Source organism: Mustela lutreola, chromosome 7, assembly GCF_030435805.1.
Source record: "Mustela lutreola isolate mMusLut2 chromosome 7, mMusLut2.pri, whole genome shotgun sequence".
NCBI classification, from domain to species: domain Eukaryota; kingdom Metazoa; phylum Chordata; class Mammalia; order Carnivora; family Mustelidae; genus Mustela; species Mustela lutreola.
Genome location: NC_081296.1, coordinates 134,677,584 through 134,704,690, shown reverse-complemented (window position 1 = coordinate 134,704,690; position 27,107 = coordinate 134,677,584). Strand labels below are relative to the sequence as shown.

General features: G+C 40.0%; 1 protein-coding gene across 36 annotated transcripts in view; it reads left to right on the top strand.

Moving 5' to 3' along the window:
* The window catches only part of NRXN3 (neurexin 3), a 1,566,681-nt gene that overhangs the window by 601,432 nt on the left and 938,142 nt on the right, over positions 1 to 27,107 (top strand). For 24 of the 36 annotated variants that reach the window (XR_009355804.1, XR_009355803.1, XM_059182649.1 and 21 more), the window contains one exon: positions 6,197 to 6,223. The exons of the other annotated variants lie outside the window; for them this stretch is intronic. Coding sequence is in view for 22 of the 24 variants with exons in the window: in XM_059182649.1 (XP_059038632.1) it covers positions 6,197 to 6,223 (27 nt within the window). In the remaining 2 variants the exon portion in view is untranslated. The remainder of the gene's footprint in view (positions 1 to 6,196; positions 6,224 to 27,107) is intronic. 36 annotated transcript variants of the gene reach the window in all.

Genomic DNA, 27,107 nt, shown 5'->3' with positions numbered 1-27,107 from the left:
ATCGTATGAAGTACCCTCCGCCACTTTGTTTGGGCTTGTCTTCCCTTTCTTTTCTGATTTTCATTGGTTTGATTGAATTCTTTGTTTGTTTCTTAAAAATTAGCTGCTCACCTCTTGTTTAATAGACCAAGGATAAAACCCAACGGCAACAAACACCTTCTTCTTGTTTCTGCATGAGGTTTTGATGTCAATTTCTGGTTTCTGACAGTGGTGGTTTTTTGTTTTTGATTTTGTTTTTGGTTTTGGTTCTTTTTTTTTTTTAACTAGATTATTTATTTCTTAAGTTTCCTTTCTTGGTTTTTTGGAACCGTTTAGCTTTGTGTAAAACACGCTACTTTGGTCCATCTTTTGATCAATCACATTGCCATTCAGTCTGACTCCTTGGTCACCACTCAAAACAGTCAAAGCCGAGGGCAGAGATAAGACATCAAATGGAGGCAAAACGACATTGGGGTTGGAGAGAACTAAGCTTTGTGAGGAGGATGAAAAGTGCATCGTTTCTTTCTCCACAAACGGGGAGTTCGGGGGGCACTGCTATTACCTTATGCTTTCTCCTCGTGGGGAGGACGAGTCAGATTGTTACTGTTGTCCTATTGGAGAAATAAATCTCTAAGTTTATAGAGTCTCTGACATGTGGAAGGAGAATGTGCTTCCTGATATGATCCGCTTCTTCCTTCCTGACATTCTTCCCCGTCGTCTAGCAGCCCCTTTTATCCAGATTGCCATGTCGCACTGTCACTCACCTGCTCCTCCATCCTTGGTACTGAAAAATTATGACAATTTCAAATTCGTAGCTTTATTTGGGAGAAGATCTGTTCTTCTACTATAATTACCTGTAATAGATACTTTGGAAACTCCCCTCCTGGTGGCATCACATTTGCTCCTGCTGCTGACCTTGACTGATTTCTAACTGATCTTCTTTGAAGGATGGGGAACCTCTTGATTTCTGGAAGGAAAGAAACCAACCTCATTTCTACCTGGTAGAAAGTCATTGCCCTGTGTCAATAGGATGAGTGGTATGGCTGAGTCTAAGCTTCCTAAGCCAGGGATTTTGAGGGGTATATAGTGTATGTTTGGGTACAGAGCCCCTTTATAAAGACTCCAGTGGAATGGCTTGTCAGAGGCATGGGGAAGACATGTACTAGACTGTACTAGACATGTACTAGACAACTGTATTAGATACAAGACCACAGTAAACTTTAGCTGGCCTAGTGGGAAGGTGGAGTTTGGAATCCACACCAGTCTTACCTGCTGTCAGGTCGACTGGTCGCACTTGGAAAATGCCTACACTACGATCCTGAAAATCTCTAGGACGCAGAGGACTGTTTTGAGCAGTGGCTTCACTTATGTCTTTTTTTTTCTTCCAATTTGTAGCTTTTACAACACTCTGCCCTTTTTCTTGTCCAACCTCATTTGATTTCTGTTGTCAGTGTGTCTGTTGGTTTTTCTTTGGTGTGTGTATGTGTGTGTTTGGTTATTTCGAGTTTTGTTTTTTCTTTTTGCTGAATCTTTGTGTTCTTGAGTTTTCAGTCCTTCTCACCATCAGCCATGGTAAATCAAAAGATGGTATTCAACCCTTCAAAGGCCCAAAGCCTGCGGCCCGCATAGCAAACAGCCTTGAGAACAGAGCGTACTGAACAGCCTGCAGGGGCTGGCATACCCCCATCCCTCCCGCCTTCCCTCCCCTGCACCGTGCTCCCCACCTCCCACAAACCAACCAGACAGTGTGTATAACCTAAAACCAACAACTAGTAGCTGATCGTTTAGTTCCCTCAAAAAGAGCAGGAGAAATTTAAAAATTAAATAAAAACAAATAAACAACAAAATGAACATAACATCCTAAATAGTTCCCAGAAAAAGATGAAGACAATTTTTAACTCTACGTCTATTTCAGAGTAAGAGAGAAGCACATATATAAGCATGATTAGCCCCTTGGCGTCCCGGGGAAATGTATACTGTCGCTAAACAGAAAACAGGTTTTCCTTCTTAGACATTGTTTTCTAAAATGAGAAAGCCGATGGTGTTAGGTCTCATATCTCAGAAGGAGATACAAGTGGGGGAAGATAAAAAGGGATGAGGAAGGAGATGGACAGATTCTCTCTCTTACACATGCAGTTAGTAAGAATTCCCATGTGTATTCCTAGAAACATTTTTTTCTCTTTGCCCCAAATCTGGGAGAAATACCTCTCAAAAAGACTACATTTGCCTCTTGATTCCTTCTAGCATATACTCAGTCTAGTTCCTCCAAAGCTGAGATATCTTAGGCACAACGGAGTTGGAGAGCCCTGCGCTTTTCAGAGGCAATAGTGACTTCTTTTTTTTCCCTGAAGCGTGTGGTTCACCAGAATGACTGGTTTGAATTTATTTAAATTACTTTCAAACCTAACCTGGAAAACTGAACTGAAATTCCCTGTGCTTATGTATACAAAACTCTTTATGCTCATGCTTTGTTTAAAGGTTCTCTTTCCCTTCCCTCACCAAAATATACCCCTGTGTGAATATTTTCTCCCAGTATGAGTTCGTATTTCCCTTTCCTTCGTTAGAGAAGAAAACATCTCTAAGGAGGGTTTGCATACACACTTACTCCAAAAGAACTAATTTCAGGTGATAATTTTGTTCACCATTTCAATTGTGTCTCCTTTCCAGCCTATGCACAAATGATACTACAGTTTATTTCAAATTGGACATGCATATATGCTCATGATGTAAAGTCTAGTATGTATTTCTCTGATGTAATGTATCCATCTCCTAAATGTCCAGAAGACTAGGCTTTCCCAACGGCCTTGCTCTCTGAAGACAACTGGGTGTAGTAAGAGCTGGTGTCAGAAAGATGCTACAACACACAGCCCGTTTTTGAAATCTTTTGATCCCTTACAATTAAAAATACAATAATAACATTTTATGATTATAGTAAATTGAAAGATTTAAAAACCTTATTTCAGTCAGCCAGTAATCTTGGGAGATAAGCCAGGGAAGTGTTTTTATGCTTTCTTTTACATATGTGAGACAAAGAAAGAAATATAGGACTTTTTAAAGCTAGCATAAAAAGTCCATAGTGGAGCTGAGACTAGAACCCGGGTTTCTAAAATGCTAAATCAACGTGGGTTATCTCTTTTCTCCACAGGTCAATCCTGTGTGGCTCAATGATGTGGCAGTCTTGATGACTTCTAACTGCTTTCATGATGTTTACTTTTTAAACATGCCCAGAGGGAGTCTTTTTTCCGTAGTGCCTGGTTTGAATTAAGCCATAGAGCTGAAAAGTCAGTCAGCATTGGCATCTGCTCATGGCCCTTTGAAATCCTCAGCAGAATGCCAGCAAGCCTTCTTCAATGGCGGAGGCCCATAGGGAGTATCATGCAGTTTGGACAATGGCATTCAAATTCTCCAGATGCTCTGTCTCTGGTGATGCAGGCTTGCTGATGACTGTTTACAGTGTGCACTGTTGAACACATACAAGTCCTAGAAACTTTTGCCTCTTCCATGCTCTCCACCCAAAGCTTACTCATCTAGAAAATAATAATCTCTCACTTACTAAAATAAAACAAAAAAACATCTAAATGAAACAAGATAAAAAACACAGGCATATACAGACAAGCAGACACCCCTCGGGTACCTTGCCGAGGGTAAGGCACAGATTGACCTGTGGTGGCTACTCAAGGTAGATCTAAAGGAAGTTGCTTTCCCAGCCCAATTCCCTGGATTCACTTTTCATGAAAAAATACAACCTCATTATCAAGACTGCCATCTCTGAGCCTATGAGCAAGGCACTGGGATGGATTTTTTTCCCTTGATATACTTATTCTTCAGGTAAAGTGTCCAAATAATCTGTCACTTCTTGGCTTAATCAGTTGTTCACCCTCTGGAAAGCTCCAAGTCCTCACATTGGTTCAGAGACATCTTTCAGTTCATGGAACCATTTGAGTGAATCTAGTACCTTTCTCTAGACTGGGTCCTCCTCTCAAAACAAAATCCTCAGGGTGCCTGGGTGGCTCAGTCCATGAGGCATCTGCCTTCTGCTCAGGTCATGATCTCAGAGTCCTGGAATCCAGCTCTGCGTTGGGCTCCCTGTTCGGTAGGAAGCCTGCTTCTCCTTCTCCCTCCACTCCTCCCCCACCCTTGTGCTCTCTCCCAGATCAATCAATAAATAAAACCTTAAAAAAATAAAATAAAAACTAAAAATAAAATCCTCAACAGCATAGAAACAAAAGAAGACAGCCCTCTCTCGTTGACGGTTCTCAGATTTGTTGCTTTAGGCCCACTCTTCCTCTTCCCTTCTCTCTTAAGCATGGCCATACACCTGTTTCCCCTATCTCCTGAGTACATCAGGAAGGGGCATTTCTCCAGCTTTGGCTGATGGCAGGTGCTGCTGGTAGCGGAAGCCCCACCCCCTCCTCCCTCCTTGCCCTCCCCACTTCCCAGTCCTCACTGGGGGCATGGCCTCCTCTGTTTGGTGATCGTACCAGTTGCTCCAGGGCTGTTTGCTCCCACTTTTCTGTTGCGGTTGACGACACATGACAAACCTAACCGCACGAAACCAAACCCAGATTTTTTTCAAGAGATGTTCTTCTGGGGAACAACTAAGCGTCCCGCCTCCTTCCTCAGAATGATTGGGTGTTCTAGATTTCTCCTGTCTGGATTTCTATAATTTTATGCTGCCCTGTCCTTTGCCACTGGTTCCTCTTTCACTTGCTTCCTTAAAATGTTTTACTTTGGGAAATTCAAATGGTGGCCTTATCCTTGACAAGTCCTCCAAAACTACTGGGTCAGCCTTAGGCAGAAGAGCTCAGTTTCTCACTGTAATTTTTTCCTGTGACTTTTTTTTTCCCTTTTCTTGTCTTATTTCTACTTTTTAGTATCCAACGTTAGACAAATTCTTATTGAAATTCCCACCATGATAAATCAAATTTAGTTTTAACGGGGCAAATTTGTAACAACTAATCTGAGATCTTTTTTAAACATTCTACCCAATCCCCTGCAAATAATCATTGACTCTACTCTAGACCTTTTGTGCTGAGTGTTCATGACTCTAAACAGATGTTAATAAAAGGATGGATACTCAGATCTCTGGCATAGGATAACGTGTTGGATTATCAGAACTAGAAAATTAGCCACCCTTTCTTGCCTCCCTTTCCCATTAAAAATAAAAAAAATAAAAAAATAAAAGATTTTCTTCCCTCAAGATGCAGAATTACAGAGTGATGTAGGATGTCAAAGGTGCCCAAGACCTCCTCCCCATAAACCTGTCTCGCCTTCTCCTTGAATGCTGTAGGCACTTGATTTAGTCTGAGCATTCAGGCAGGAAGACGAAGATGGGCTTCATGAGTGGGTTGGTCTGGGAGCCTTTGAAACAGAGCAGAGAACCCAGTCCATCGTGGTAACATCATACAACTCCTTTGACCCACCACCCAACTCCACCTCTCTAAAATCTGGGATGGGTGTTTGTGCGGTTAGCTGTTTGCAAGTGGCCATTTTATGACAGGAAATGACCAGGTGGTATTAACCCTTTCCTTATCTCGAGGGAGAATGGCAAGTCTGCCTATATAAATTTCTATAGCATCTGGGGCCTGAGCAAAGAAAAGGGTGGAGGGAGTTTGTTTTCAGAAAAAGAGAAAGGGTTAAATACTGCACTGAGAAACTTCATGGACAGCTTTTTTTTGAAAAAAATAAACAGGGTGTCAGATTGGTGATATATCTTTGGAATACTAATACAAAAATTGTGTTGATGCTACTTTTAAAGACAATTTGGAGAAAATCATGATAGGGGGACATAGACTATAACCTGCATTTGGTGGGGAAATTTTTGCATAATTTTCCAAGTCAAACAAAATTAATATTTCAAAGTTCAGGTGTGAAATCCTTTATATAAATGAGTAAGTTTTTTGAAAAAAAAAAAAAAAAAAAGGAACGGCATACTTGGTGTCTATTGTGGATATATATGTATACCAGTATATATCTCTATACATATGTGTATATATATATGTGTGTGTGTGTATATATATATGTATCCAACTTTACTAAATGATATACTGTACATATACACCCACCCTTAAACTTGTACATACCGTATATATATATAAAATGGCCACATTTCTTGCGTGTGTCTGTCCCCGGAAGGGTGGACTGATTGTTTTTGGATGTCTGCAGCTGTTACCTTGAAGGATGCAATTTCATCTTTCATTTATTTTTCCCCATCTAGACTGTATCAGGATAAACTGTAACTCCAGTAAGTTTTCCCTCAAGTTTCATTTTGTTCTTAAAGAAAAGAAAAACTGACTTTATTTTGTTTACTGTTTTATGAGCTGTTTTTTGTTTGAATTATTTTGTGTTCGGACTACGGAGTTGGGGGGAATGGGGGTTGACAAGAGGAAGGGCTGGGGTGAGGGTCACGGCCCCGGTGTGGCCCAGGGTGTGGTTTCTGAGTTGGGGTAGGTCCTCTCTTCTTTCCTTGCATTTGCTCTTTATGCAGAAAAGGAGGAAAGGGCACCTGGATAAAGAAACAACTTGAAAATGAATTGAAATGGTAATTTGTGGTTTGGGGGAAATGATCCTCAGGGGTGGACAGAAAGCAGTAGAGCAACCAGAATGCACTTCTCCACTACTGACAGCTTCAGAAAAGAAAAGCAAAGTTCATGACCCAGAAGGTGGCTGCCAACTCTGACATTTGTTTCCCAGAATTTATCGCTGTAGGGTTTTTTTCTTTTCCCCCTCAGAGGGTGGGAGCAAAGCATTGTTCTTGGTGATAATGCAACATTTTAACCAAAGGCTTGAGAAACATTCTGGCTCTTCTGAATGAAAAATTGCAGCCTATTATTTTTACTTTATCCCATTCAAACATTCTGATTCTTGAAGAAGGATGTTCAGGAAGTGCAGGCTGAATTGTACTCAAGTGTTTCTTTCTCTGCCTCAGAAATGAATATTAACTGGAGTCATGAGGTCAGGGAACCTGGAAGAGAAAGAGGAAGGATGGGGAGGAGGGAAAGAATAGGTCTAGTTGATAAAAGGAAAAAATATACTTTGAGCCTTATGGCATCTTATATTCGTTAAGATAATTAAATAACTAACTAGGGTAATTAGGGTAATTAGCTATAACAAACAATCCCAGCATTTCAGTGGCTCAACGGAAGACAGGTTTACTTCTCCTTCAGGCAAAATTCAGTGCCAGTGCCAGATCTCTTCAAGTAATTCAGGCATCTAGGATTCTTTCATGACCTTGGTCTACCATCTTGGAGTTCTTCACTTTCAGCCATATCCATAAGGAAGAAAGAGAGTGAGCTTGGATATAATGCAGTGTGTTTTTATTAACTTGCCTGGAAGTGATGGCCCAGTACATCACTTCTGCCGGTATTTTCTCAGACATGACTCCATCCAAAATGCAAAAGAAGCTGGGGATATGTTCCTTCTCTGGATCCAGGAAGACAAACTTGGATTGGTTGAGCGTCTAACGCACATGATTCTCAGTATTACCCCCTCTTTTTTGACTTCTTTTCTCATTCGGGCCTTTCAGTAGGAACAAATTCAGAAAAAGAAATAATCCAAGTTTTAGATTACATTTGCTTATTTATTCCATTATATTTTATAGGTGCTACTAGTTTAATCTTCTTTCTTGGGAGATTGATTATCAGGATGATAAATTAATAAAGTCCAAATCCACTTTTCTGGGGGCGGGGGAACATTCTATGTAAATTAACAGAAGAAAAGAAATGTAAAAAATCAATATAAACAACCACTTCCTGAAGTGGAGTGCTTTATGCTTGTCTTGGCATCATTTTCAGTTAATTTAAGCAATGTCCTATTTTGCTGTGTTTAAACATTCCTAATTAGCCAAAAATTTCTCACGATATTTAGATCATTAAAAGCCTAATTGAAACATCTTTTTTTTTTCCTAAAGACTGGCATTTTCTCTTTCTTCAAGCAGCTTTATTGAGATATAATTTCCATACCACAGGTTCATCCACTGTAAGCTTACAATTCAGTGACTTTTATTAAATTTATAGGGTTGCCCAAATACCCCCACAATCACATTTTTAGAACTTTTCCATCACCCCATGCCTCCTCCCAAATTTTCCGCATGTCCCTTTGGAGTTCATCCCTGCTCTTACCCTTAGCCCTAGACAACTGCCGGTTTGCTTTTATCTCTATAAATCTCTATTTTATCTCTATAAATTTTATTTCTATAAATCTTCCTTTTTCTGGACTTTTCATATAAATAGAATCATATGATATGTAGTTATTTGTGTTTGGCTTCTCAAAAATTATAGTACATTTATGGAAAGCCTGAAGGTGTAAAAATCTCATTCTAAGTTGAATCTAACATCTTCTGGCTTAGACACTCATTTGCAGAATAGAGAACTGAAGGAGTTGTTCAGTCGGGGTATCTGGACTTGCTTTCTGTGCCCTGTCCACACTTTATCTTGCAGTTAATTTCACATATTCTCTCTGATCAGCCATGAAAAGTCGTCATTAGACAAGCTCCAGAATTCTTTATTCTAGGAAGGCAATGCCTCTTTCCCAGGACATAGATGCCAGCAGGTTTTCTAGACGTGATAAAAGATTTTCTATTCAGAACCACCAAAACCATCATTGAGAAGAAGTATGTCAGCAAAGATGTGTTTCCTGCTTTGATCACAGTATAATAAGAGTGTAACTAGTTTTAGTTCGATATTTAGGTAAAGAGCCAAGATTGGATTTTGGAAATCAATTTTGAATTCTTAAGATAAACCTTTAACATACTGAGGAAGATAATTTTGGGGAGAGCATCAGAGAAAGAATACATAGTGCCCGCTAATTGAACAGTGATTGAATAGAAACCAAGGAAAACAAAACAAAGCAGGAGTCCTTTACTCTAACATCTTGAGTGCTGAGGTATATAGATGTGCACCCAGGGGAATGGAGAGTCACAAAATGAAAGTGACACATTTTCTTGAAGTTGATTTTAATTGTTGATTTGGAGTAAAAACTTGAATTGAGACCAAAGAGATATATTATGCAGAAGAATGCACGTCAGTGTGAATCTTATTTAGCTTATGAATCTTAGGTTTTAAGAAAAACTAAGAATTCAAAGACATGTCATTTTTATCATGTATCTTCCTTTTTCCATGCCTGGCATTACTGGCGCTTGGGTAGAAAATTTCAAGAAGGTTAGGCGACTAAAATAGATCCAGGTAATCAGAATTTCTCAGACCTCTCTCCTTGCAGACTAGATGTCCAAGTCCATAGTTCAGTCTGTTCTGGCATCTCAAGCTGTTTCTCTAATAGGTGAGCAGATCCTTCCTCTTACTCAGTTTTTGTGATGAGATTGAGTTGTAGCCTGAGTTTGAAAGGGAGGGATTTTCCTCTTACATCTCAGGTGTCATTTCAATAGAAGTCAGAGGATGTTATTACTCACATTTCAGAACAGAGCTGCTTTTTTTTCTCTTGAAGGGACATACTGAATTAAGCTTTAACCACATTTGAATTTAAGTTCATGTACTTTTCTGGTAATCCTTTTTTAGAACGCCAGTCTTCTGGAAAGTCAGGTAAAATACAGAATGACATCATCTATGTTTTTCCTCTTTGTCTGCGGCAAAATGTTTGGGGAAATGGCTGTTTTTAAGGGTTTGTGTGACTCCTTGGGGAAAAGAACATGAAAAAGAAGGGTGGCCTTCTAGTGTAAGGAGAAGACAACTGGTCATAGTAGAGGACAGTGATCTTGAGATGAAAGTCTCTCTCTTTTGGCCTTTGCTGTCTGGTCCTTCTGTCAGTGACTCTGGCCCAGATTTGTGCTACTTGTTTCCAAGAAGAGAGGAACAGGTTTTGTTTTGTTTTGTTTTGTTTTGAATCAGCTTCTTTGCCTTCCTTCCTCTCTTTCTCTTTTCCAATGCTTTGTTTCTCCCCATAATATCTACGATATACTTACCATTACTCATTCTCAATCCTGCTACCCCAGCTTTCCAAATCTTCCAAGAATACTACACATAAATTCTTCTCTGGCTTCTATTCCCAGACATATATTAGAGAGTGTACAAATCGAGGCCTTAGGTCGAAATCGGGATGTTGCTGGATTTGATTCACTTGGCAGAAATCTTCAAAAACATATAACCGGGACATTCCCAGCTTAGGATTTACTTTTAAATTGCAAAAGGTCAACAGAGTTGGCAGTCATCATGGTGACTGAACTACACGGTGGCCTGATATCTATTCTGTATTACTGCTAAAGAAAACAGGGTTACTTTCTGGGGAATTTTGGAGAGAATCCCCTGTTCCTATGGTTCCAGTTCCATGAGGCTGGCGGTTCCTAAGAAGTGTGCGGTTCTGAAAACAGGTATGGACTTCTTATTGGTCTCATGGACGCTTACTCAAATCAAAGTGTGGAAGAAGGTTTGTTGTTTTCCAGCTAGTTTCATTTTGACTCTGCCCTTCGTTTTCCTGGCCCCTCCTTTATTCTCTCCCTTTCAGGCCGTGTGCAGCATAGTTTGCATGAATATAGTATAGTCATATTAATGACATATGCAGATGGCGTGAATGAATATAATGAAATACATAAAAATAAATATCAATTTCATCCTTTTGTTTTTTTTAGCCTTTCCCTTCTCTGAAAGGCTAATTCCTCTGTGTAGGGTTATTTTCTCAATCTTTCTAAAAAGAGGTGTGTATATCATAAGGAAATTGTGAGTTTGTGTACATGCCTAATTATTTAGGCAGACGTAGAGCCCCCCACCCCCAATTACGTTGAACTTGAAGTCTCAACTTTATCTGTAACAAAGTTCATTTTCCTTTCCTTCTTAGCTATAAAGGAGAAAAGAAATAGGGTGGCATACAAAAATATACTGACCCTGTAGTCCCTTGAGTGAGAGAACGGCTTTGGTAATCCTGTCCCCTTCCGTTGACTGTTATCTTTGAATAATCATAGACCCATTCAATTATATAGGAGCTATATGAAAATAGCATCATAAGGATATGATACCTCCAAGTCCTACCTCTAAAGGCTACTAGTATTTACTAAATATTCCTTCTCTTGCACCTGCTAGCCAGCACTTGCTTTTTGCCTTTTGTGTTAGCTTCTGTGCCTTAGTCTGTTTTTAAGCAGACTCAGTTTCCACTGTCTTGGCCAAGTCAGCAGTGTGTGGGTGTTTCTTGCTTAATTTAGGTGTAGCTTGGTGAAATGCAGCTTATTGCACTAGACTTTTCGGGGGTTTTGCTTCCTTTTTTTCTTTCTTCCCTCTCTATGGTGCTGGGACTATGCTATTTCATTTTCAGGCCTAGTTTATCTAGAAATCCCAGAGCTGAATGTTTAGCTCATCCTATTAACTCAGAAACACATACCTCCGGTCAACAGAAAGCTAACTTCTTCACTATTCAAAGTCTTCTGGGAAGGAAATTCTGGAACCCTCTTTTGGTATTTGTTCCAATATTTGGATAACCATGACTGCCATTTGCCTGACCATATCACTTAGAGTTTTAGCGGAGATGGAAAATCCCAAAGTAAGATAGTATAGTAACGTTCTATGTCTCAAACTATTAGTATCACAACTGAGAGTTTCTCTTTCCGTACTAAATGATTATGCTCTACATTTCTCAAAACCTGATTTTTAAAAAGTAATATATCATTTTATTTCTCTCTGGAATGTTTTATATTTTTTGTAACATAAAACACTTCCAAGTTCAAGTCTCCGGATAGTATCGATAATAGCCAGATTTGAGAATGATAGTAGGATGCTTCCTAAACATTTAATATTAAACTCTTCTTAATAAATACTAATTCAGGATGGTTTTATTTTTAAATAGCTAAAAAAGCTATACATGGAACAAAAGAAAAGTAAAAATTCTCACTCTTATGCCTTACTAGAACCCAAATTCTCTTTCTCAGAGGCAACCCAAATTATCAGTCTTATGTATATTTTTGCAAAGATAATCCAAAAGTATACAACATACAGTTATAACTATATTCTTTCCCTTTTTTTCTTTCCTTGTCCTTCTTAACACAGTGTTAACACATTCTTCTGAATTTTGCTCTTTTTTTACTTAAAATATTTTAGGGACTATTTCATGTAAGAATATTAAGGTCTCCTTTGTTCTTAATGGTCACATAATACTGCATTTTATGGAGATACCAGAGTTGATTAAATCAGTACCCTACTGATACATATTTAATTTTTTTTTCAGCTTTTTACTACTGCTAAAAAAAAACCACAAAAAACATGCCTTTGTTTGTTAGTCTTTGCATGCATGTACAGGAATGTCTATCAGATAAATCCCTAAAAATGGAATTAACTAGGTCAACAGATAAGTGCATTACAAAAACTGGTATTTCCCAAGTGCTTTCTAAAGAAGTTGTACAGATTTACATTCCTAACAGCAATATGCAAATGTTTGTTTCTCCTTACCCTTGCCACACCATATTATCAAACTTTTTCTTCATTTTCTTAAAGTACTTTTCAAAATGTTGCTGTCACATATTCCAGGGAGAGCCATTGTCACTCTTTTTCCTTCCATCCTTTTACTTCTTCAAGTATATATAGGAACCATTGTTATTCAAAACTTTGGTGCAGACTTCTCTCAGAAATCTTTAAATAGAAATCTCTTATAGTAGCATTTCTCATGTTAATCTTGTTTTTGTTTTCCAGTAAGCACAGGTGTTTTAGAAAGGTGGCAATATGTTATAGTAATTTTGTGTGATTTCCCTCTTAGACTCCTCTTATCTATGTTAGTATCCCAGCAAAGAGGCACCTTCCTGCCATTATCAACAGCAAGCAGGACTCTGGCTCCAGACAGGCTGGGTGTAATCCTTATCTCTACTGCTAATGGCCAATTTATTTCAACTCTCAGTTTTCTCAGTTGTAAAATGGGCCCGATTACTCTCTACCTGTCTGAGTAGAAGAGAACCTGGGACAGTCTGTGCTGTCTGTGTGGTGGTGGTGATGATGATGACATCATGAGATGATGTCATGATGATACCAACTGAAAAGATGATCTTGTGAGAACTATACTTGTTCAAGAATGCCCTATAGGGCACCTGGGGGGCTCAGTGGGATTAAAGCCTCTGCCTTCGGCTCAGGTCATGATCCCAAGACTCTGGGATCAAGCCCCACATTGGTCTCTCAGCTCAGCAGGGAGCCTGCTTCCCTTTTTCTCTTTCTGCCTGCCTCTTTGCTTGCTTGTGATCTCTGTCTGTCAAATAAATAAATTAAATCTTAAAAAAAAAAAAAAAGAATGGATGGCTATATATCCCTAAAACCATACTAGGTAGTTTAACAGAACCTGAAAAATAAGCATCCTACTTTTTCCAGCCAATTACTCAGGGTAGTAAGGCAGAAGCTTAACCCACTGAGCCACCCAGGCACCCCTTGGGCACTGTAATTTTGAGTAAAAATAGTGTTTCTGTTTTCCTTCTATTTTTGAAGATTTCTTTTTGTACTCTGATTCATTTTATTTGTCTGTTTGCCACCGTAATATTTGTAAGGTGACACGTTCACTAAGTATTAGTGTCAGACACAGTTTGTCTTTTAAAAATTAGGAAGGGCCACTGTATCAGTGAGCTGTAGGGTGTACTAATATTATCAACTGAACCCTCTGTTCCTGTTTGGTGACAAGATAAATAATCAATGGCTCTACTTCCCCATTGTGCCTAGAAATATGTGTTTGTGCACATGCGCAAGTAGGAATGTATTATAGCAGGTCTCACTTATGTGTTATGGAGGAGAAGATTTAATTTGAATTGTTTCTGGAACAGTTAGACACAAAGCCTAAGTCTCCATACTGACTTGTACTGGTTCAGAGCATCTCAACACAGTTTTTCTTAATTTTAGCATCCGTTTTGGGAAGAAAAAAACAAAACAAAACCAAACAAAACTTAGAGATCAGGGATTGTTGCTTTTAAAATAAATGGAGTAATTTTCTGGCTGTTCTGTTGGCTCAGTGACTAAAATGGCCAGGTTTTCTAACATAGAGTTTATTGGAAGTTAAGGAAATAAGCCTTGAAGGGGTATATACATTTTCCTTCTAAAAATAAAGTTTCAGAGTAAATCTGATTATGTAACAACTGAACACAGAAAGATGACACCGTTGTCATCGGAGCTTTGTTCCAGCGTCTGTCAGAAGCGGCGTTCATGGTGGCTCCTGGAAGGGCCCTCATTAGGGAGTGGGAAGCAGGAGAATGTATCAAGGGGTGAAAGGTGGAGGTGTGGAGGTTAGTTATAATGATTTAAATGTCTGTCTTCCCAAATGGCTGAAGGTACATTGCAGTAAAAAAATGTTAAAAGGCCTGTGCGTTCCAGAAGAGAGACAGAATAGAGATCTTGTCTCCGGAAGCAAAATCTTGAATGATTATGAGTTCAGAGTCTTCCCAAGATGCTTGTTGGAGCACTTTTTTTTTTTTTTTTTTTAATAGCACCGTATTACGAATGGGGAAACCGAGGCTTATGGAATCCAAGTGCATTGCCTAGGGTCTCAGAGTGATTAGCAGCAAGCATGAGTCTTCGTAAATTTCATTCTCTGATTCTTAACCAAATGAGTACTTTTTGTCACCTAAGTCAAACTACCTTGTAACGTTACCACAGGCCATCTTTTTCTTCAGAATTAGTAAAAAGAAAAAAAAAAAAAGATGAGGGGAGGCACCACAGCAAAGTACCACTTAGAAAGGATACAGTGACCTACACTCTTGGATGTGGGATGCACAGCAACATAAACAGAATGAAATTTAGTTTTGAACCTAGGAGACGGCAAAAATAAAACTGGTATTATTCACAAGTGTGGGCAGGTTAAAATCTACTGCATAAACAGAGGGCTCCTCCTCTGTTCCAGAGGAAATAAAAAGGAAGAAAATGGAAACTCTGAAGGGGGGTAGGCAAGATGGCCCCTTTATTTCCTGTGAGTGGTTTTCCTGTGATGGTCAGTCCGGAAGCTCTCTTCTTTCCCTCCCTCCCTAGAACCTGAGGGAAGGGAACAGCCCTGCTGACCGAAATGAGGCTGCCCGCGGGAGTGGGATGGTGAGAGCAGCGGGGACAGAAGGCTTGAAAGGAGCAAAAGCAGCAGATGGCAGCACAAATGTGTGCAGGACAGGCAAAGATGAAAAGAAAGGGCACACGAGTGTCCCTTATGGAGATGAGTCACGTGTCTTCCCACCGCAGAACAATTCTGTGTTTTTCTGATCTCACAGAAGAAAAGAAACACAGGGGCAGGCGAAAGCATATGATGAAGCCATCGGGCTAGGGAGTGGCTAGAGGAAGATAACCGTTGTCTTGTGAGAAGAAATGGGTATTTGAAATGAAACTCACACAATGTACCTGTCAGTAGTTAGGATGTTTCACTTAACAGTTTGATTCACTGATTGTTATTTACAGGCAAACCCTTTTGATAAAGGAACCAATTTAAAAAAAAGAAGCGTAGCGATTGTCAGAAACAGAAAAGCTGGCTATTGTATCACCGTGATGATGGAAGAAAGTACATGTCTGTGGCTGAGTTTATTATCCACACCCCTACACACCTGGTAGAAAAGGGAAGAGTGAGGCTCTCGTGATTAACATCTCAAAGGCACGAAACTTGAATGCTAAGTGAAGACAGGACTACATCTTTCCCCTCTCCAAGTTTTCCCTCAACATTTTCGCTCTATCACAGCAAAGTGGATGCTAAGTCCATGCAAAAGGACAGATGCAATAAAATTTTGAAAATCCATGCTCTTGTTAAAGATCCACTTCCCAGGTGGCTACTAGTTACAGTAAAACAATAAGAGCAGAGATGGAGTGTGTTCTGCAGGCCAAGCCTTGGGATGAGTACTTGGCTTGCATCATCTTGTTTAATCTTCCTTCAAGTCCTAAAAGGGGTTGTTAGCTACAGAAAGGAGGCCTAATTATGCAAAAGGCTTTGCCTACCTCTGATCCCCAAGCCATGGCTGCTAACCATGGCCCGGAGTGCCTTTGCAATGTGGATGCTTGAATGTAGGCAGTCCACCACCCTAGGTCAGAGGCTGATAGACCTCATGAAAGATGCCACCTCTAGTTACCAATAAATCCCTTTTTTCTTTTTTCTCTTTTCTTTTTGTTTAATATTAATCTTTCTGCAACCTTGGCCTTTCCAGAGCTGGCCTTCCTTAGCTCAGATTTATAGGCATGTTAGTGTTCCATTCTTGTTCATGACTAGTCTCTAAGGCACTGTTTCATTCTTTGACTGAAAGGTCCTTGGCATTTAGGGATGCATAGGGGATGAATTAGGAATGATCATAGAGGCATGGAGATGACTAAGATGAGGGTAGTGCTATAGTGCCCTAAGTGGCCGTGGCTAAGTCATCCTCTGTGTGCCCAGGGCTTTGCTGGCCTTCTTTGGTAATCTTTCTATTCTCTGTTTTTTGTCTTTTCCATTGTACTCTAGTGCTCTCATCTTAGCAAACAGATTATAGTTCCCCAAATTCCCCGAGCTGTCTACACTGCTGTCTCTGCATTCATGCTCTGTGTTAGGCACTGTACACCATTTCTCTGTATCTGCGCAGCCAACCACTACTCATCCTTCGTTATGCTCAGGGGTCACCCCTCATAAGAAGACTTTCCTTTTACCCCCGGCATGTCAGGTTTGTCCACATCTAGGTTCCCATAGTATTTACAATGCGTATCTTTCAGAACTCACCACATTCTTGTTGGTTTATTTGCCTACCTGTGTATCTCCTCAATCTCTGGTTTCCTCACAGCTGGGAAAAAATGTCCTATTTATCATTGAGTCTTCACTGCTTAGCACGGCAGCACACATGTAGTTGGCATTGATATACCTTCATTTAGTTAATTAATAATGATAAACTTAATGACTTGAAACTTGGGGCCACAGGAGAAATCTGAATAAATGAATATAGATCTCTTCGAGGAAAATTACTCTATATCTACAAAGAGGGAAATCTCAGCAGCTCATAGTTTGCCATGATAGGACATTTGTCCAATTCCTAAAGAGATAATAGGGTTTTAGAAATTGTTACTAAATACTGCTACATCAGAAGGCTAACATTTAATATCAGGAAATGTGATTTCGGATCAATCGGATTCTTCTTTCGCCTGGATGGCAGTGTTCCAAAGAGACATTTAAGGCACAAGTTACCTTGTGGAGTATTGCTTTGCACAAGTCAGAGTGTGTTGGTCTTATCAACCCTGGATTTTTAACCCATACTCTCGCCTGTACTATTGTTATAGGCCTCTGTAAGTGTCAGACCAACTGTAAAGAGAAGAAGGAGGATTACTCAGGACAGAGAAACAAAACTCAGCAGCAGGAACAGCAGCATTCCATAGTGGGGAAGACAGAAATTTTAGGCTCAGTTACAGCTGCTCTGCCACTCGTTAGCTCTTGTTTTTATTATTATCATCATTATTATTATTAATGTTATTTTAAATCCAATAAATTAGCATATTGTGTGTTATTAGTTTCAGGGGTGGAGTTCAGGGACTCATCTGTTGCATAGGACACCCAGTGTCCGTAACATCATGTGCCCTCCTTAATGCCCATCACCCAGTTACCCCATCCCCCCATCTGCCTCCCATCCAGCAACCCTCAGTCTGTTTCCTAGAGTTCAGCATCTCTTATGGCTCTTAGTCCTGAAGCGATTTCTCTGAGCCATCATTATTAGTAGTAGTTGCTGTAACATCATTTGATGAAGAAGAAAAATATCTGAACAGAAGCCTAGCTCCCAACCGTGTGGTTACCATCCCAGCATTTAAACAGGCACCAAAACACCAGCATTGTCCTATGGCCTCATCTCTTATGGCCTGAATTGCTCCTTGATCATTTAAACTTGTAACAATAGAAACATCAGTTTCCCCAGGCCTCCTAGCTACTTGTCCAACCTATCTGATTTGTCACAGGGAATTGCTGCTCTTGCAAAATACTTTATAGGAGACAGGACAGGAATTGGCATTCGAAGAAGTGGAACTTCTCCAAGATAACTTCCAGGCTTTTCATGGAAGTTTTTTTGGCAGCTGATTTAGAATCTTGTGTGAAATTAATTCAGACCTTTCTGTCCTGCTCTGAGGTAGGCTCGCATTATTAAATAATGAGGGTCCTCTTACTATATGTTGGGTAACTGAATTTAAATTAAAAAAAAAAAAAAACTAAAAACAAAAAACAGTGAGGGTGTTTTGTTTTGTTTTAATTTGCTCCTAATGTGCTCCTTCCAGCAGGAGGCTGTTCCCAGGTCTCCACCCCATGGCTCTGCTAGTGAGGACAGAAGGTAACAGCCATTGCTGGGTGAAGGTGGAAAAGCAGGTGGCCGAGAATTTGTCCTGAGGGGGTGGAGAGAAGACCACTTGGGATCCGACATTCCCATTGGACTTAACTTATAAAACTCAAGCTCAAAGATAAAATTCTTGGGAATTTTAAGACAGTGATTGCAAAGCATTGAACCCCAAACCCACAGGACTGCGTGTGACCATCCTGGTTACATACTTATGAGACTGGCTCTGCAAAGAGATATTCTTATTTGAATTTTACACATAAGGAAACTTCAATGATCAGAAAGTAGGGTTTTTTGTTTTTGTTTTTGTTGTTAGCAGCACGTTTGTCCATCCTGTAATTACTAAAATGTGCATAATGTGCCTATTATAGACATCTTGGCTTGTTCTAGATTTTGGTAAACTTTTAATACTGTGTTTTGTAAATTCCTAATTGCTCTTGAATGTCTTTCCTCAAGGCCAAGGATAAATTATGAATCCTGTGAATTATTCTTCCCATAAAGGTTTACATACAATGGTGCATCACATTTTCCCCACCAGTGGGAACATGCTTTATTTTTGAATGTCGATATTTAAGGGACTGAAACCTTTGGTATAATTTCACCGGTAACAATCTTCCTTGAGTGGGTGTGATAAGTAGTCACACATGGCCATATTTTGAGTTTTTTTACTTCCGTTCTTCAAAGATTTTCTCCCTCTGGTCCCCAGTTGCGAATGGGGGATCACCTCCCCACCTCCCACTCCAGCCTTCAAAAGTCTGAATTATCATTTTAATTTCTCTTGTGGATCATCAGAAACTAGAAAATAGAATTTGGACATCATCACATGAATGTACCGTTGCTGCAGAATCCCTTGGACTAACAGAGAGGGGGAAGAAAAAACATTCCAGGAATAATTGACCATTCGCACCATCTTTAGAACTTTGCTGTCCCATACTCCCGTCTCTAATTTGTTGTTCCATATTCCCCTTTACCTAATCTAAAGATGAAGCCCATGGATCCCCTTCAAAGGGGGTGAAGGATGAGGAAACTAGGAGATCCCATCAGAATATTTTAAAGGAAAAGCTCTGGATTCTACAGAATCTTTGGACCAGAACGGGAGTAAATTAGTTTCAAGTTAATAAGTCAAAGTGAAACACTTGCCGTGGCTATCATGAGTGCCGCCCCTAAGGGCTGCCAGACCGTGCCCTTTTTCAGTGTCTTTCTGGAAAAAGTAATTTATATAAGCTTCCACTGAGCAGCCGGGACTGGCTGGGCTTGCCCCCGCAGGCCTTGTGATTTGGGGCACTGCGGTGCTAGCTGACGTGCTGAGCTATTTGGCTGTCTCCACCTCATGGCCCGCTCTTCCTCAAAACAATGTCAGGGGAATATGACAACATTCCTTCAGGGATCTAAGCTAGTTTCCTGTAGTAATTGTATGCACAGAAGAGCATTTCCTTGTGCTTACAGCATACTTTTTTCTCAGTACCAACGTCCTTAGTTATGTCTGATTTTTACTGCCACCACCTTTGAAGGCCCATATTTACTCTCTTGTGGAAGAGTTATTTCCTTCCACTCAAACTGTCTTTTACCAAAGAATGGGTTTTCTTTGGCCTCTCTGTATCCAGACTGATAGTTCTGGATACAGAACCTTCACGCTTCCTGGCAGGCAGCAAGTATTTGTTAATGAGGGTTTCCTCCCCGTTTTGGGTGATTTTACATGTTGGCTTAGCTTTCCCTTCTAAATCGCCACTTAATTTGTAGTTCAATAATTATTGATCCAAGAGCTATTGGTGAGTAATTCTATTGATTGCGAGTTCCATGTTGGGGAGGTGGGTTAACTCTGAAACTCACTCTATTTGGAGAGAATGTTGCTTTGACTAAAAATAATGAAGCTCTTAAATATTTATCCCACAAGTGAGAATCGCTGGTATTGAATAAAATCCCTGAATATTTCCCTCAAGACTTGGAGACTTGGAGGTCCATTGTAAAAAGTTAAAACAGATGTTGGCTAACTTTTTTTTTTTTTTAAATTTTATTTATTTATCTGACAAAGAGAGAGAGATCACAGGTAGGCAGAGAGACAGGCAGAGAGAAGTGGGGAAGCAGGCTCCATGCTGAGCAGAGAGCCTAATGCACGGGCTCAATCCCAGGACCCTGGGATCATGACCTGAGCAGAAGGCAGAGGCTTAACCCACTGAGCCACCCAGGTGCCCCTGGCTAACTTTTTCTATAAATGGCCAGACAATAAAAGCTTTAGGCTCATGACCCTTACTGTCTCTGTCACAACGATTGACATCTCTGTCACAACTCAGTTCTGCCATTGTGGCACAAAAGCTACCGCAGACAGTACGTAAACTAACGGGCAAGGCTGAGTTCCGATAAAACTTTATTAACTAAAACAGGCAGCAGGCCCGATTTGGCTCAAGGGCCATAGTTTGTTAATCCCCAGACTAGGATCAAAAGAGAGGTGTGTTTGTGGAGACTATGTGTGGGAAGTAGACTAACCCACCTACGAGTTCAAACTGTAAAGGCAGGGGAAGTTTGAGAAGCTATTTATTTAAAGCAATTTTTATTCTAAGTGTGGTAATGCAGTGCCGAACTAGAGCAACACAATCCCTATCCTTAGGAAGTTTGCATTTTGTTTGGGTTTGGGAGCATGCAAACACATAAATGAATTCAGATAATGTCAAATGTAGTAACTAAAATTATACAAGATAGAGAAAGTTCCTGGAAGTGGGAGAAGTATAGCTTTAGGTAGGACCATCCTGGAAGCTTTTCTGAGGAAAGTGACATTTTTTGATTTGGACATTTGAAACTTGAATGGTGACAAGGACCCAGTCTTGGGAAAGCTTAGGGAAAGAGTGTTCTGTGCAGAGACATTCACAAAAGTCAAGGGCTTATGAGAGGAATAAACTTAGTGTGTTTGAGAAATGGGAAAACATCAGTGTGGTTAAACCATGGCAGGTAGGTAGGGCAGAGGGAATAGGACTATTCGTCTCTATCCTGAACTGTTCCCATTAGATTGGCCTATAATCAGAATTTATTTTAAAAAGATTTTATTTATTTGTTTGACAGAGACACAGTGAGAGAGGGAACATAAGCAGGGGGAGAGGCAGGCAGAGAGAGAAACAGGCTTCCCATAGAGCAGGGAGCCCGATGTGGGGCTCGATCCCAGGACCCCGGTATCACGACCTGAGCCAAAGGCAGATGCTTAATGACTGAGCCACCCAGTTGCCCCTATAATCACAATTTTAAGTGAGTTAAGGAACTCACCGTGGGATTTATAATCATCCTCTGTTTGATTCTTTATTCCCCTAGGGAGGCAAGTTCAAAGGTATTTACAGTAAGTACTTAATGTCAAAGTGTAGTTTCTACCAGTTCTGTTCTACAACTATTAAAGTAGAAGCAAATTATTTCAGTTGAGAAATAACTAAATCACTGTTTGAAATATATTAAAGAAATGACGAGACCAGGTCATTAAAAAAAAAAAAAGACTTGGCGGGGAATAAGAAAGCCATGCATCAGATCCATAGGTCTAGTCGGGAGGACACTGCGAAGGATTTCACAGGAGTCCGTGATCTTTGATTGCTAAATCAGTTGAAAAAGCTCAGCCATTAGTAGTTTCAGTTTTGATGCCTAGATGTCCCAAACTCATCAGTTGTTGGGGAACTGGAGATAGAAAAAAGTCCTAATCCTACCCTAAAAGAATCCTGTTTTACAGAAAATATTGCATCAGGTCCTGCATTATATGGTCATTTCACGAAGCTTTGGCAATGAGATTATTTTAGGTCCATTGTTGTTTGGGGTTGTAAAGCATCCAAGGAGAATTGCTCGCATCTAAATAAAACGCCTTGAGTTAATTTGATCAAGTCCTTTGCCTCAATTAAGTAGAATTTGAGGAAATGGTTCTACCCGAATTAAGGCCAGCTCAGGGAAGTTAATCAGAGTGTCTTGCCTTGTAAGACAATTTAGTTTTCTAGGCAATGGTGTTTGATAACAGTGCTTCAGATGAAAGCTAAAGAATTTTGTGTTCTGTTAAGAATTATTGGAAGAGACCACGAACAGTAACTTATTACAATTTCAGATAGCCAGAGGGAGAAGTCAGTCTGCATTCAAGAAAAGAGTGTCATGGTTCTTGGGTTTTTTTTTTTTTTTTTAATAATAAAATTGCTTTCAAATACATGCAATAACTAGACCAAGATACCATGTGACGTGTGTGTGTGTGTGTGTGTGTATGTGTGTGTGTGTGTGTGTGTGTGTGTTGTGTATCTCCATCCTAATAAATGATCTTAGAGGTTATATAAGCCTGAATTATTACTACTGTTTTGGTTGATTAAAATGCAGTATTTCTTCCAAGTCACTTGGAGCATACTTAAAATTATTTTTCTAAGCAAGGCAAATAAGCTTAGCAAAACTGGTTTGATATCTTAATTTGCTTCCCATACCCATTCTTTATGGATACTATAAAGATACTTGTGAGCCTAGATTTTGTCACAAATTCTAACTTTGTTTGATCCTGAGTTAGTAAGTTTTATTGAAGGTAGATGTCTAAATGCAGCATCTCTGCTAACGTAATATAGGATTTTCAAAAGTTAATTGGTCAGGAGAATGAAGGGAAGAGATTATATCTTATAACATGGGTATTTTTTTTTCCTGTCTTACTATAAGATATTACAAGAATATAAAATTTTTTAAAAAAATCTAAATCATGGTTTTTATAACCATTTTTCCAGGTGTTTCATATATTGCACTAGCTTATTACCACAGGCCAAAGGGTATTAAAGAAAATTCTTTAATAATAAAATAGTATTTGGTGGTTCCATTTATTTCTTTCCTTTTTCTAAGAAGATATAATATATTCCTTTAAGCATCTTGAATCTCTTCCCTGGGAGTTGGCAGCAGCAACTGTTATAAAGAGAACGTTTTTGAAATATGGATCTTAATCACATCTAGTGCCATATCTATCAGAGTTTCCATTTTATATGGAACATTCAACTTCATTCATCTGACAGCAATGAAATAATGCTACTTTAGACATCTATGGAAGTTTTATTGAATATCATCAAATGCTTAGCAAATATTTAAAGCATTTCACATATTCTTACTACTGGGAATCACACATTGAAGATTATTTCCTGGTTTGGGAACATTAATGTAATGAGAAAGTGAGAAATACATCTTGACCTGACATGAAAGTAGAATAAGATGTGGCTGATGAAAATAGAATAAGAGCAGCTCCATACTTCTCATAGAACGGAGTAGTAGAAATATTATTTTTTCCCTCTGTTATTTGCCAGGCCAAGGTCATATGCTTATCTCGTGGCTAAAGCTGGTGATAAAGCTTGGACTTTTGACTTCTAATCTGTAGCATGCAGGTAACAGAGAGTTGATGGAGCAAACCATTGTTCTCACTGCAAATGGGTAGGACAATAACATGTTCACTTATTTGCAAAGTTAGCAGAGTTTCCATGGGTGAGGATCAATTTCTTTTCCTCCATTTCCTGAAGCATCCTGTGCTTTGAAATGCCAGCATCTTCATAGTTCACTTTCTCCTAGGCTTTAGTAATAGCGAGCCGAAAATAATGTAATTATCATTCCCATTTGTATTCGATGGTTTCATAAATAGTAGAATCATAATGTAGGTAGGTGAAACTGTTCTCTTTTTCTTTGCCTTTGTTCAGGTTCACATATGAAATTGCTTTTCTGCAAAATAGGCTCCTAATTCCCTTGCCCTTGAAATAAGACATTCTTTAAAAAATATATATATATATATATATATATTTTTTTTTTAAGAAAATTGTTTCTAATTCAAAAGATGTTTAACTTTGTCTCCTGAATGAAAGGTGGTTACCACGTTTTCCAGTTGTATATAGCTACACCTGCCGAACAGATAATGATGGATACCTCAAGAGGTCCACACAGGTGCTGACACAATCAACGGCTCTTTAGTTGTTCTTGCCATGAATAGATGATCCTTCCAGATTCCAGGTGTTACTCCTTAGCCGGATGTTTTACTTTACAAGGAGGCAGCCATTCATGAAAAAGAGCTGTAATTACATAGCATTCAGATATTTCATAATTAAACTAACAGCTGATTATAAGATGGCACATGGCATAAGAATTTCAAACAAGGCTATGCAGGAAGGAGGCTATGGCTTAGTCTTTGTTCCTCTCTTCCTGTTTGCCTTGGATAAGTCCCTTCTATGCCTTGAGGTGCAGCAGTGGGTGATATCAGCCTATTTCTCAGAGCAGAAAAGAGGAGGACAGGAGGAGTTATGAAAGCCCTTCAATCAAAGGTAAGCACTACTGTAAGAAAAGTCATCTTTTATTGACGTCCCCTGCCCCACCATATTTAAAAAATAATGGATCTCAGCTGTAGTTTAAATAATATGATGTCAATTGCTAAGATCGGAGAAAACTGAATATTCCTATCAATATCTCTATGACTCAGTGATTTAAGTTTTTTAGAGGGCTAATCTTGTTATGGAGAACTTTGAACAGGAGCCCACATGTCATTTGGAAACTGGTGATTCTGTTGAGCTCTACCAGGCCCTGTGTAAGGTACAAGAGTTGTACAGTCCTGTCCAAGTGGAGTTTATAATCTCATTTCACATGTCAAATCACTGTCTCAGAGAGAGATTAAAATGTTACCCATCAAGGTGTAACCAAGGGGTTGGAAATGGATCTTTGTGATGCTGCTGCCCGTGGTACCCTCTCATGACTCAGCTCCTATGAAAGCTGCTCCAGCTAGAAATGGTTGAGTCTCTTCTTGTTTCTGCATAGTCCTCCTATTTCTGTGGCTTTTATAGGCAAAATGGTTGATTTTTATGCTGTTTAACAATTTCCGTAATTAGGACGCGATAAATTGTTCAGTGCTTCTAGTTACCTCCTTTTCCTTTTTGCCTAATACTTCATGTCTTTGAGAGGCCTCTTCCTTCAGGAGCTCCTAGGGCTCATCTTGTTAATCCATACATGTCAGGGAGCCTCCAAGATCTCTAGTCTTGTGAAGTTTACAGAACATTCATTTCCATGACCTATTGCTATTTTTCGGGTGATTCTAGTGTGTCCATCTACCCTTTACGCAGGTGAAGATGGATGTTCCTTGGACTGAACATTTGGCTCTGCTCCCATATATAATCTAAGAAATTCAGATAATTCTTTCACTTGTTTCTTTTCTTAGAGTATTTTAATAGGAGGAGGAGTCAAAAGGAAGAATCTTGGGCCAGGAAACCTTAAAGACATATTTGGAGAGAACATTTGGAAACGATCAGAAGATTTCAATTTATCAGGGGAGCAGAAAGCTATTTTAGGTGGTTAAAATTTTAAGAAGTGACTTTCAAAATCTGAAAAATATCCAAACAGTTGAAGCCCTCCTGTGTTCCAGGCACTATGGTCAACAATTGATGTTCATTTTCTCCCTTAGTCCTCTCACCAAGCCTATCAAGGAGGTATTATTGTAATTATTATTCCCCTTTGAGGTGAGGACAGAAATATGTTTGGTAATATTCATCCAATATTTATTGAGTACCCATGTGCCTAAGTGCTGGTAATGTAGCTCCAAACAAGACAGCTTATATTTTAGGGATGGAGACAGGCAATTAGCAAGTCAACAAACAAGGAGCTCAATCTTCTTGGGGCAGTATGTCATGAAAAAAGTAAGGCTAGGTAAGGGAGTGGGAGTAGGAGGATGGTCAGGGAGGCCTCTCCAGCAGGGGCCATGGAGCGGAGATTGGAGAGGAACAGGAGACCGCCCTATGGGGGGGTGGTCTAAAAGAGGTAGTTCAGGCAGAGGGTCTTGTTAGTGCGAAGTTGTGTTTAGGGGATAGAGAGAAAGCATGTGTGCCTGGAGAAGAAACAAGGGGTGGGGAGTGGTAAGAGGAGAGATGATGGCCAGGCAGCATCTTGCCAGTCAAGGTAAGGAGTTTGGATCTTCTTTGAAGACAACAGGAAGCTTTGGGGATGTTTCAAGTGGAGGAGTGATGTGGTTCAATGGATATATTCCAACGTGCCCTTTAGAGGTTGAATAGTTTGTTCAAGATAAGACAGGTACAAGGAGGAAAGAAGGAGAGGGTTAACTCCCCTGGAACTCAAACCAGTCTCTCTGCCTTCAGATTTCTTCCCAGCACGCTGGGCTGTTTTACTTGATCACCAGTATCAAGATAGTAGAAGGAAAGAAGATGGACAGTGGTAACAGAGAGAAAAACCACACTATAAACAGTATAGCCAAAGGTTCCATTATTTTAGGAAAATTGAACAGGGCGGTTAGTACTAACTCCTGGGAATCTGGGGTACAGCTTGCCTTTGAGTGGCGGGCCTGTGTTGGTCATCCACCCCCATAACCAAGCATGGTGATAAGGCATCTGTGTAGACGCTACTCTGAGAGGAGCAAAACTTCCTGAGTTCCCAGATGCAAGGAGGACCAGTTGGTTTGGGTCTGCTGAAGCTCTGTTGCTGCATCTTCTCTTCTGTCTTGCTCATAACCTCTCTAGCCACCCCTGCAACTCCCCAGCACATCCTCCGTGGAGACAGCAGCAAGTTTGGGAAGGTTAAAGGGCAAGTTGTACAAGTCACCCTAGACCCTGCCTTGGTCAGTCAAGGACTGCTTCCAGCTTGTGGTGGGGAAAAAGGAGAAGGATCCTGAAGAATTTTATTTTGTGTTGTAGCCTCCCCTCCCCTCCTCTCCCCTCCCCTCCCTCCCTCCCTCCACCCCGCCCCCAGGCCATCTGTGAAGCCTGCATTCTTATACAGGCTATCCATCTACAGACGCCCCAGCTTTAATCACGTTCTCTGTGCTGTGTATCACTCCCAAATCTATCTCCTTCTGTCAGTTGTTTACCAGTTGTCTTTATCGTATTATTGATCAGCCAATCCTGGGCATCTCAAATTGGGAAAGAGAGACAGTGGGCCTGGAGCATGGCGGGGGACCATCAGTTAAGATGATTCCAAAAAT